The sequence below is a fragment of the Odocoileus virginianus genome, chromosome 5 (genome assembly GCF_023699985.2).
Source record: "Odocoileus virginianus isolate 20LAN1187 ecotype Illinois chromosome 5, Ovbor_1.2, whole genome shotgun sequence".
NCBI lineage: Eukaryota > Metazoa > Chordata > Mammalia > Artiodactyla > Cervidae > Odocoileus > Odocoileus virginianus.
In genome coordinates this window covers 63,534,167-63,546,123 of record NC_069678.1, presented here as the reverse complement: position 1 = coordinate 63,546,123, position 11,957 = coordinate 63,534,167, and the positions used below count along the sequence as shown (strand labels likewise).

Here is an 11,957-nt window from a genome sequence, read left to right as displayed (position 1 = left end):
GGAGGTAACTTGGTCATGTGGATGAGGAGCAAGAGCAAGAGACTAGAGTGTTCCTCCATCTGCATTCTTCCTCCAGACACCCAAGTTTTCTGTGTGAGAGTTACTGTGAACTCCTCTCTTATCAGACACCTAGTTTTATCAATTTTAGCTTCAAAATCTTTCTTCAATTCACCCGCCTCTTCTCCAGTCCCACTGCACTAAAGTCACATCTTTATCACCTCTTACTAAGACAATGGAAATAGCCTCTTTACTACCTCAGGTCTTATTCCTTTAGCTTATTCTTCACTTGGGCCCAAAACATTGTTGCAAAATTTTACTTTTACCGGAAGGACTGAAGCTGAAGCTTCAATACTTTGGCCACCTGAAGCAAAGAACTGACTCACTGGAGACACCGATGCTTGGAAAGATTGAAGGCAGGAGAAGGGGACAGACAGAGGATGAGATGGTTGGATGGCATCACCAACTGGATGGACATGAGTCTGAGCAAGCTTCAGGAGTTAGTGATGGACAGGGAAGCCTGGTGTGTTGCAGTCCATGGGGTCACAAAGAGTCAGAGGACTGACCTACTGAACTGAACTGCCAACCGTAAAGTTAAAAGCCTTCAGCGGCTCTTTATCAATTTTAGGCTCTTTAACACAATATTCAGGAATCTTTATGATTTCACTCTTGTCTGCTTCCACTGTATCAACTCGAACTACAGGCCCCCTCTTGTTTCAGTCCAATTAAACTATAAGCTCCTCCTCTTGTCTTGCCGTAAGTCTGTGTTCTCTGCCTAAAACAAGGTTCCTCCCTTCATCCACCTAACAGCAGTTACTCACATTCAAGACAGCTCAGGCTTTATTTCTTTTGGGAAATCTTCCTCCGCATACCTCTTTTCCAGGCAGAGTTAGGTGTGTCTACTCTGAAATCCTCTAACGTTTTATGATAAATATTTATACAATTAATTATATCCCATTTTAACTACAAACTTTCTTCAATAAGTCACCCATCAGTGACGCTGTGTCTTACTGATTCAATTACTGAACCAATATTTATTGAATGTTGCCGGCCGGTTCCCCACCCCTCCCCCAGTCCCCCAGAGAATGCTTGGTTAGAATATCCTCTCCTGAATTCCAGGGCTCCCCTGGTGGCTCAGACGGTAAAGAGTCTGCCGGCAGTGCGGGAGCCTTGGGTTTGATCCCAGAGTCAGGAAGATCCCCTGGAGAAGGAAATAGCAACCCACTCCAGTATTCTTGCCTGGAGAATCCCATGGGTTGAGGAGCCTGTCAGGCTACATACAGTCCATGGGGTCACAGAATCAGACACGACTTTGCGACTTCACTTTTTTTCCCTCCCTGAATTCAGCTGTATGACTTTCATCCTTCTCCTATACGTTGTAGGGAGTCCTACAAAAAGAGGCAGACAGAAATAACTGCTTTGGACCCAAAGCTAAGAAAGTCGTTTCTTTAAAAGCACTAGGAGAAGAATTAAAATTTTAAAAGGGTATCCCAGGTCTTGCCACATCTGTATGTGTACTTTTAATATGTGACTTTTGCTTTTGTGTGTGTGTGTAAATTCAGTCTGCCCTGCTGAGAGAAAAAGTATGTATTATGGCGGTGTCTCTATATGTTATCCAAATGGGTCCTTTCCTTGGGATGTGACTGAGCCAGTGGCATGGTCTTCTGGAGATTTTTGACGAGCAAGACTAGGCTGCAACTGACAAGCCGGTTTAAACTTAAGTATCCTGTTGCCCTGTGTTCACGAGTAGGGAGGAGAGGGGATTTCTGCACGAATACAAAAATCATTACCTTTCTGAAGGGCGGAGTTGTAAAAGGTCTTCCAGGTCATCTGGGTGCTCTGGGTCCTGCATAAGTAGGAAATGGACCCAATACTTCCCGCAGAGAATTCTCCCCTAGGGGCTGAATCCTCCTCCACACTCCCCTCCCCCAGCCAAGGCGGACCGTCTACTCAGCGTGTGTGCAAGCCCGGTGGCCACTACTTCTACGACCAGCCCTCTCAACCTTCCCTCTCCCAGCCAAGCTCCGGAGATGTCAAAGATTCTTAAGCTGGCGTTTTCCAACTTGCCCCTGAAGCTAGGCGGGCGGGCCCAAGCTGCGATGTAGAGAATTCGATGTCCCAGCGACCTCCTCTGAGGAGTGGATCGAGTTAAATATAACCGCGCGAATGGAATAGCGCTAAAAATAAGGCAACAGCTGGCCGGTCCGCAGCCCGGTCCCGGGAAGGGCGGGGGCCTGAGTGGTCTTGTGCAGGAAGGCCGCTCCGGGCGCCGGGACGAGGAGGCAGCAGCGTCCGCGGGGCCTGGGGCGGAAGGCCAGCGGGATGGGCGCGAGCTGCCAGGTGCACCTCCGCCCGCTGCGGGTCCCAGGGACTGGAGTCAGAGTCGCTCGGTGGCCCGAGGGGGATCTTTTGAAAGACTCAGAACCCTGGGAGAACTTGCCTGGACGTGACAAGGCAGAAGGGCTGAGAGCAGAACTCCTGCTCGCCCCGCCGCCAGAGGGAGCTGAGGGCAAGCCGGGGAAGCCGAACCCTCGAGAAGGCCGCGGCGTCGCCGGGCTCTCGAGCGGGGGACATGCGGCAGTGGTCGCGCGTGCACACTCAAGGCTCCTGCGGCGACTGGTGCTCGGCCTTAGCGCCCCACAAGCCCCTCCCGGCGCGCGCCCCTCGGCCCTGCGCACCCTCCCGCGTCAGCGCCCCAACTATGACGCCCACAATAGAAACGTTTCCCAAACGGGCTATTTATTTGCTCCCAATAAATCGATCCGCAGTGATTAAGAAATCGATGTGGCCTGGGTGGGCGACGTCGCTCTTGGGGAGGGAAAGGCGCCTCTGCCCTGAGCTCGCGGGGAGGCCGAGGGCGGGTGCAGGCCTGGGAGAGGCGTGTCCCGAGGGGGCCACACCCGAGGACCCGCCACCTGGGCGCGCGGGCCCCGCCAGGCCGCGTTCCCTCGGGCAGCGAGGGGCGCGCGCCCGCCGCCCGCGCTCCTCGGCCCCTCTCGCCTTCTCTCTTGCGCGCGGGGGAGGCCGTGGCCGGCAAGCGCCGCCGTACAGCTCCGAGGCTTTTGTTGCTCCACGGCGGGCTGAATGGGGGTTTTGTAAAGCGGGACAGATAAAAATGAGCAGCATCATATTGTTTGACAGAATGATCCCATATGATGAAGTGTCGGCTCCGAAGGGGGTGAAAATGGTGAATTCCTAAAAACCCAGCCTTCGGCTCCTCCGAGAGCTGCCGGTAGCCTGGAGCGACCCGCGGACAGCCGGGCCCCGCCGCATCGCACCAAACCGTGTCGGGAAGACTCGAGCTTTCAATGCCAAGTCATTTTTAAGCCCCGATCCTGCCCAGGACCTTTCTCCTCGCGGATGAAAAGAACAATTTTCGAGAGAAAGGCTCGTTTTGATTAAATCTGACATGCTGCTGATAACTCCATGCTAATGTGAAATAATTAACATAATAGCCATAATTAAAAGCTCGCTAACAATGCCATAAATTTATCACACAATTTTACTAGCTTTCTGCCCCTAACTGCTCTCTCATCGTTAATTAAACGTGTTGCCTTTTACAGAATGGATGTTTATACATTTCCAATATAAATAAATTCGAAGCCATCCTCTCTCCCTCTCTCTCTCTCTCTTCCTCTCCCTTTGGTCTCTCGCCATTGGAAGGCACTTCTTCGCATGGGCCCTGAGTGGCGGACACCTTAAAAATAAATGAAGTTTTGAGATGCAAATCCAAACATGAACATTAAATTAATCCCCCCCCCCAACCCCGCCCGCCAAAGAGATCTGGAGAGGTATACAAAGGTGGTGGGAAATAAGTTGAAAGTCTCACCCTCTTGGAAACAGAAATAACTTAGGTGGGGTGGGGGCCCAGGGTGTCCTTTCAGCCCTTCCCACCTCCCTCGGTGGCGGTCATCCAGGCAGAAGCTGTTAATAGTTTAACATATCGGTGAAGACTGTCAATAAAAAGCTGACTTTGTTTTTTGGGGGTTGGGGAGAGGGGTATATTCCAGATGGACTCCACCCACATTTAGTTTCCCCAGCATTAGAGGAAGGGTGGCTGCTCTCTGTGGGGGTCCGCCCCTGGCTGCGCGACCTGGTCCTTTCTCCCCGTATAATAAGAAAAGTGCACCCGCGCCTGGGTGTAACGATTCTATCTCACCTCCGGCCAACGATTTATTCAACCACGGGCATAGTTTCTGACTTAAAGGGCGAGAGAGAGGGCACCTGCTTTCTCCCGCGCCTGGCGAGGTGGGCCATTCCAGCCTTCCGAACACGCTCACCGTGCCCCTCCTCCTGTGTTGACCACTTAAGAACCCAAATTGAGTTGTAATTAATTTCCCCTTCTTCGTCATAAATTGTTTCATCCTCTTCTTGTCTTCCCCATCCCCATCTCACCCCCCAGGACACACACACTAAATCTCCCCTCCCCCGAGACGTCTCAATTTCCTTCCTATCGATCCGAACTCCACTTTTCTTGTTTCCTGTTGCTAGAACCTCGGTCCCCTCCACCACCACTACCAATCCCCGCCCCCAACGGACCCAGTCCTGGTGGTTTCTGCAGCTGGGTACCACGGATTCTGCCCACCCCAGGAGAAACGGAGGGAGCCTCATTACATTCTCTTTTGGCTGAAACGTTCCAAACATTTGAACAGGTGAGACAGCTGGCTGCCATCTTCTTTAAATCCCTCCTGGGAAGTTCGCTTGTTGTGACCCAAATAATCACTCTCATTCATAGTAATTGTTTGTGCCTCTGTTTTTCATTCTACCTCCCCAGTAACCGAGATTCAGAAGATGTTTTATCCACATTTCTCCCCCACCCCCATATTTCCGTTCCCTCGATCACATCTTCCCCCCCACCCCCCACAAGCGTGTCGCTGTCGCTCTGTATCTGTCTCGCTTCTCCCATCTCTGTTCCAAAGTTGGCAGTAACTGACGACCTGTGGACTTTCAGCCGCTAACTGGGATCATGCGGCAAACAGGATTTACTAAGCCTGGAATCTAGTTGGCCTAGGGCAGGACCATGCACCGTGTCCGGCTCGCGCCCTTCCGCCCTGGCGCTGTCCCGCAGTGATGGCAGCGGGAACCTTCCTGCCTCCCACCTGGACTGCCGCTTAACCTCCTTCCCGCCACGGCAGGTTGCGCGGCGCTACTGTCCGCCCAGAAGAAGGAAAAGGGCGACGGGCTGCCCAGCCTAGAGCTGTTGGGAGAAATCCGCCGCCTCCGCTGGAAATCGATATCAAGCCGTTGGGCCGGCACCGGCGCAGGACGTCGGGGGCTCAGCCAGTAGGTCCCGCACGTCTCATCATTTAGCTAATCGAGTCGAAAAGTTTCTGTAAGGGCCAGACCCGGCATCAGATGGTAACACTGATTGAACAAGAGATTAACACAATAGATCTCTAACCGAGGGGAAGCGTTGCTTTTCACGCTACGTGCCGTAATTAATGGTATGAATCAATTAATTTGACTTTTATTGTGTCGAAAGAAAAAAGCGCAACAAATGGAACTGGCGGCTGGGAGTTGTTCACCCCCACCCCTTTCCCCAGGGAGGTCCCAAAGAGACACGGGGGAATGGACGGATCGGGCCAGGTCTTGGCCGAGGGAGGCTCAGAGGCGGTAAACAGCGGCGCCGAGGGAGTGCTGAGAGCCAGCCCTGGCGGGCCGAGGAATTGAAATTAGGCTCATTTGGAGGATGCTTCAAGAAGACTGCGGAGGGCATCCCCTGGAGCCGCTACCCTTCCGCGCGTACACACACACGTGCAACGCGTCCACGCGGGCCCAGTCTCCTAGGCTGCGGTGGGGCTCCTGCCGGCCCGCGCCTGCCTCTGGGGCTGGACAACCGAAGCTGAGCAAAAGGAATTTGTGGATTCAGTTTCTTTTAAGTGCCCCTCCGACGTTCTTTTTGTAATTATTGGGTTACTAAGACAGTTTCACCCGGGACCTCCGCTGCCGAGGGACAGCGGGCAGCCAGTTCGCCGCTGCAGTCGGTTTTGCGGGAAGCTGTCTAAAAGGTATTGTAAACGGTTCGGAGCCTGCGGGCCACAAAGCGGTGCAGCTGCGGGAATGAACTCAGATGCATTTTAGGGTCAAGTGCAACCGGGGTATCATTTAGATACAGAAAAATCGTGGAGTTTCCTGGGCGTCTCAAGATGGAGGAACTGCCCCGGCTTCAACCAGAAACATCCTGCGAAGTGGGGGATCCAATGTGCTAGTGTTTTATCCGGGAAATTATCTAATGAAAGTTGAAGTCAATCTGTGTGTCGCACTGCCTATAAGTGAAGCAAGTTTACGTATGTGTCCAGGCTAAGGAATGAGAGAGGTGGTAGATGAGAGAGACACAGACAGGGAATCATAAGTACTACTGTCCTCCAGGAAATACATCCAGTTTCTTAGTGTCTTCTGTAAATACTGAATTTCACTATTTCTTCTCAGACTATCTCCCCTTGTGCTCCTTCCTCTGGTAAGGCCTGCACTCCCTTCTCAGGCCTCGGTGGCCAGACTGGGCTTGGGTTCCAGGAGCCCTTAACACCCGGCAGGCACTCGCGGCTCGCAAGGAGGCTGCCTAAAAATGCAGGAGGAAAAAAGCAGCGCATCGCGGCTTCACCAGGTCAGAAGCACTATTCCGAAGTGCTTCCGAAGTCCACGCGCCCCAGCAATGTCACGCATCCGGGGTCGGTTTGCGCCCCCCACCCTCCATCCCAGTTAAATGCCGACAGTTTCCTACCATCACTGACTTTCCTTGCCAAAGAAACTCGGTGTGCACTGGCCATATCCTCGCCTCCTCCTCCACCTCCTCTGTTGCCGGTCTCTGAGGAACTAAAATCTTGGAGGGTTTGTCTATACCCTAAGAGGAAAGAATCCACGTTAGTTAGCCGCAAGGAGAGTCTAGGTCGTCAACAAGCCCGCTCCCAGGAGGCTGGGCCCAGAAGCCTGAGAAGTCACACCGCCCGCTCCCCCTGAGGTCAGCCATCCCAAACAGGGCGCGGCGTCTAACCTAGAGGCCCGAAGCCTCTTTCCGTCCCCACTCGACTTACCCAGGCCGCTGCCAATGCCGGCTCCTTCCCCAGCGCCTCATTTCCGACTTTTTCACATGCTAAGTCGTTTAAACAACTCCGAGCAGCTAGTTGCGGGTTTATTTATAGGTTCTCTGTTATTTTACGTCCTTTTTATTTCTCTCTGCAACTATTCTGATAGATTAATCAATAGCCATTTTCTGACCTTCGGAAACCCCAACTGATGCTGCTGTGGCCGAGCCGGGGGGGGGGGGGGGAATATATTATTACACACACATACATATAAACACGCCCACATCGAGCCAGGAAACCGAAGACAGGACCCTGTGGTTTGACTTTAGCGGGAGGAGGAGCGCCTCCCCTCAGCAGGTGTCTCCGCCGACTATGCACTGAGGCAGGAGGGGCTCTTCAGTCTAATTAGCAAGACAGAGCCGGGGCGCTGCCCTTAATCTTTAGAGCTAAAAAGAATTAAACACACACATACACACACACACACAGACACACACACACACAAAGGCCGAGACTACTAAGTTTTTCTTTAAGAAAAAAAAGGATGTGAATCTTGTCCTACATTCTATGCCTAGGGAGCTTTGGCAAAGGGCGGGTGGCAAGCGGGGGTGGGGGGGTGGAAGAGGGGGCGGGGAGATCAGGGAAGCAGAGCCGCGGGTCCGGCGGGCGCTCCCCGGCCCACACCCTCCCTCGCTCACACGCACCCACCCTCACTCACACCCACAGGCTCCCTCGACCCCCTCTCCGGGATCCAGCCCAGGGTGGGGTCCCAGGGCGGTCCCAGGCGCCCTTGGGCCCCGCGGGATGCCGGAGCACGGTGCGGCGCGGAGTTGCGCGTCCCTTGTCCCTTTGTTGACAATTCTCTCGACCAACTTGAGTTTGGCCGGCTCCGCGGCGGCCCTGACGTCACGCACGGTCACGTGGCCCCGCCTCCCGTTGGATCTTTAAGTAGAAAGTAATCTATCAGGCCAGTCCTTAAAACGGGACTTTCGACTGCGGGGGCTTCGGCGTCCCTGACACCCCCCCCCCTCCCTCCCCCGGTTGCCCCTGCCCGCGCCCTCCCGAGCTGCTCGGCGCCCCGCGTCCCGCGCCCGCCTGCACCGCTCCTGCTCCCCACGCCCGGGCCGGAGGCAGAGGAAGGCAGGCGAAGTGAGGGGGTGCGGCGTGGAGAAGCTGTCGGGCCCGGGCCGGGTCCGGGGCCGCGGCCGGGATCAGCAGCGAGCGCCTAGTACCAAGCGCCAGGGACAGCTGGAGTTTCGGAGCGCTGCCACGGGGGGCGGACGGCACAGCCCGAGTCGTGCGATGCCCGGCCGCCGACTGTGAGCCAAGCCGGGAGGGCCCCGGACCACCTACGCCCCCCTCCCCTCTCCCAATCCCCTGTCTTTCGGGGGCGCCCCAAACTCCTTTCCTGAGGTTGGCGGCAGCCCCTGAAGACGCCCATCGCGCGCCGCTCCTTCCCCGCCGCCGCCACGAACCCCGAGGAGGGATGACCCTCTCCGGTGGCGGCAGCGCCAGCGACATGTCCGGCCAGACGGTGCTGACGGCCGAGGATGTGGACATCGATGTGGTGGGCGAGGGCGACGACACGCTGGAAGAGAAGGACAGCGATGGGGGCTGCGACAGTCCCGCGGGGCCGCCCGAGCTGCGCCTGGACGAGGCGGACGAGGTGACGCCGGTGGCACCCCACCACGGGCAGCCTCAGCCGCCGCACCAGCAGCCCCTGGCACTGCCCAAAGAGGTGGCTGGGGCCGGGGCCGGGCCAGGGGGCGAGGCGGGAGCATCCGAGGCCGACGGCTGCAAGAGCGGCGCTGGCGGCGAGGAGGGCGGCGGGAGCGGTGGCGGGCCCGGCTCCGGCAGCGGTGCGGCGGGCGGCCTGGCCCCGAGCAAGCCCAAGAACAGCCTGGTGAAGCCGCCCTATTCGTACATCGCGCTCATCACTATGGCTATCCTGCAGAGCCCGCAGAAGAAGCTGACTCTGAGCGGCATCTGCGAGTTCATCAGCAACCGCTTCCCCTACTATCGGGAGAAGTTCCCCGCCTGGCAGAACAGCATCCGCCACAACCTCTCGCTCAACGACTGCTTCGTCAAGATCCCCCGTGAACCGGGCAACCCGGGCAAGGGCAACTACTGGACCCTGGACCCTCAGTCCGAGGACATGTTCGACAACGGCAGCTTCCTGCGGCGCCGGAAACGCTTCAAGCGCCACCAGCAGGAGCACCTGCGTGAGCAGACGGCGCTCATGATGCAGAGCTTCGGCGCCTACAGCCTGGCGGCGGCGGCCGGCGCCGCGGGGCCCTACGGCCGCCCCTACGGCCTGCACCCTGCGGCCGCGGCCGGTGCTTACTCGCACCCGGCGGCCGCGGCAGCAGCGGCGGCGGCCGCGGCTCTCCAGTACCCGTACGCGCTGCCGCCCGTGGCCCCCGTGCTGCCGCCCGCCGTGCCGCTGCTGCCCTCGGGTGAGCTGGGTCGCAAAGCGGCCGCCTTCGGCTCTCAGCTCGGCCCGGGCCTGCAGTTGCAGCTCAATAGCTTGGGAGCCGCCGCGGCCGCCGCAGGCACGGCGGGCGCCGCGGGCACCACGGCGTCGCTCATTAAGTCCGAGCCGAGCGCACGACCGTCGTTCAGCATCGAGAACATCATCGGAGGGGGCCCCGCGGCGCCCGGGGGCTCGGCCGCGGGCGCTGGGGGCGCTGGGGTAACTGGGGGCACCGCGGGTAGCGGAGGCGGTGGCGCCGCGCAGTCCTTCCTGCGGCCGCCCGGGACCGTGCAGTCGGCAGCGCTCATGGCCACGCACCAGCCTCTTTCACTGAGTCGGACGACGGCGACCATCGCGCCGATTCTGAGCGTGCCGCTTTCTGGACAGTTTCTGCAGCCTGCAGCCTCCGCTGCCGCTGCTGCCGCCGCCGCAGCTCAAGCCAAGTGGCCCGCTCAATAGGGACGCGCCGGTGGCCGGGATGCGGGGCCTGGCGGCGGCCTGGAATCTCGGCTGCAATTTGCAAGCTGCGCGCCCCGCCCCACTCCTGGCCCCCCTGCCCAATCCTGGACTCTGCCTCTCTTCCATTTCCTCCCCCCCGACCCCCAACACCGACCTTCGGCGGCCTCCACCCAGTCCTGCACACCTAGGCTGGCGGAGCAAACTCTCACCGCGCGCCCGCGGGGAATATCTTTCCGTACAGGTAAAACCGAAAACCGATTTTTCCAAAACTGTACCCGGACGGCCCCTGCTCTCAGTACCTGGGGGATGAGAGGGAAATTCTTTGTACATATTTGTATAAAAATTATTGACTTTCCTTTTGGGGTTTTTATTTTTTTAAGAAAAAAATTCAGTAGATTTAGAGCTCTGAACTTTCATTTTTTCTGAAGGTTCACTCTCCGCAGTTTTATGTGAGAATGTATAGAGACGTTGGGAGATTTTAAATATAAAATTTTCAGAAGACGAAAGTCATTCTATATAAAAGTCTGTTTATATATAATGAATATATATGGTATTCTAAATGTTATTCCATCGTGTTGTACACAACTTTGTAAATAAAATTTTTAAAAGCTCAGCTTAATGTTTCATTTAGGTGTCTAAAGTAAATGACAAGATTTTAAAATAATATTTGCATTTTATTCTTCCCAGGTGAGTTTCAAGGAATGACCTTTTCAAACTTTGCTAATTCATAATTTGAGTGTAAGAAAATTTTAATTGGAAAAAGTATGCCTAATTTAAATTGTACTAATATTTTCTTTTAGTTTTCACATAACATGGGTGTGTGGGTGATTTTCTCCCTATCAATACATTACATCTAAGTGACTAGATATTTCTTAAGATAAAGTAAGCTGCCATTTTAAAAACCAACCTAATTCTAAACTTTAGCACAATTTTAATTATTTTTACACATCAGACTTCATCTTTCACAATGGAAACTTTTCCAAATGAGAGTTCTTAATCATTTCAATTAACCTTTCAAAAGAATGTTAATTCCAAACATTTCCCTCATCTTAGCATTTAAAGCCTTGATTTTTTTTCAAACTATTTTCTTCCTCTAAGTGGAAGTGGTAATAAACCCAGTTAACTTTTTAAATATATGTAATGGCATTTTAAATTTTGTAGTGAAATAGTATTACCTGTATTAACCTCATAGATGATACATTATTGTTTGTTCTTTCATAATATTTTCAAATAAGATGCCTCTTTTCTATGGCAATAATCAATCCACAACATAATTTCGATATCTGAAGGGTTCCTTTCTTACCAACCCGCTGCTTTTCCAAAGACCAAGAAATATCCTTTAACATCCTTTTAAAACAGATGCACATCACCCGTTTCTTAAACTTAAAAAAAAAAAAAAAAATACCTTAGGCTAGTTTATATGAAATGAGAGATCACAAAGCAGGAATGGGGAAATGTCCTTGTGGATTATTTTTAATGTGCATTTCAGCTGTTGCAACCGTAAGTATTAACGTAGAAATGAAACATCTAGATGCGGAAAGTCAGTTCCCATCACCACCAACACATCCTCAAATGACATCAATTCTAATTATTTCGTAATTAATTTAGCTGTTGCAATTACGTATGCGAAATTGCTTTTTAAAACTGGAGCGGGTAGCAGTACTGTCAGCTCGGCCCTATGCGGGTGCTGTTTGCAAAACACCATCAGTCCCCGGCGCTGGCGTCCACCTCGCCTTCGTCGTCGCGGAGATGCCTCCCTGGTCGCGGAGATAGCTCCCGGCTGCTGATCCGAGCCTTATTTCTCTGCTGTCGGCGTGGGCTAGGGCGTCACTTTAAAAGACACTTCCTCGCAAATACCGAATCGGTCTTCCTGATAAACAGTAAACATTATTGTGTCCTGAGTAAACATTCCTTCTGGATCAGAGTCCTAAAATAAAACAAGCTGCCGGGGGCGAGATCGTTTAACTTGATAAACAAGAACTTGATAATCAACCGCCACGGAGAGAAGC

At 54.2% G+C, this 11,957-nt stretch overlaps 1 protein-coding gene across 1 annotated transcript; it reads left to right on the top strand.

The window, feature by feature from the left end:
- The first annotated feature begins 8,502 nt into the window (after nt 1-8,502).
- FOXD3 (forkhead box D3) lies at nt 8,503-9,987 on the top strand. Its single transcript, XM_020885800.2, has one exon. The coding sequence runs from the start codon at nt 8,503-8,505 to the stop codon at nt 9,946-9,948; it is 1,446 nt and encodes a 481-aa protein (XP_020741459.2). The 3' UTR covers nt 9,949-9,987.
- Nucleotides 9,988-11,957: the final 1,970 nt, after the last annotated feature.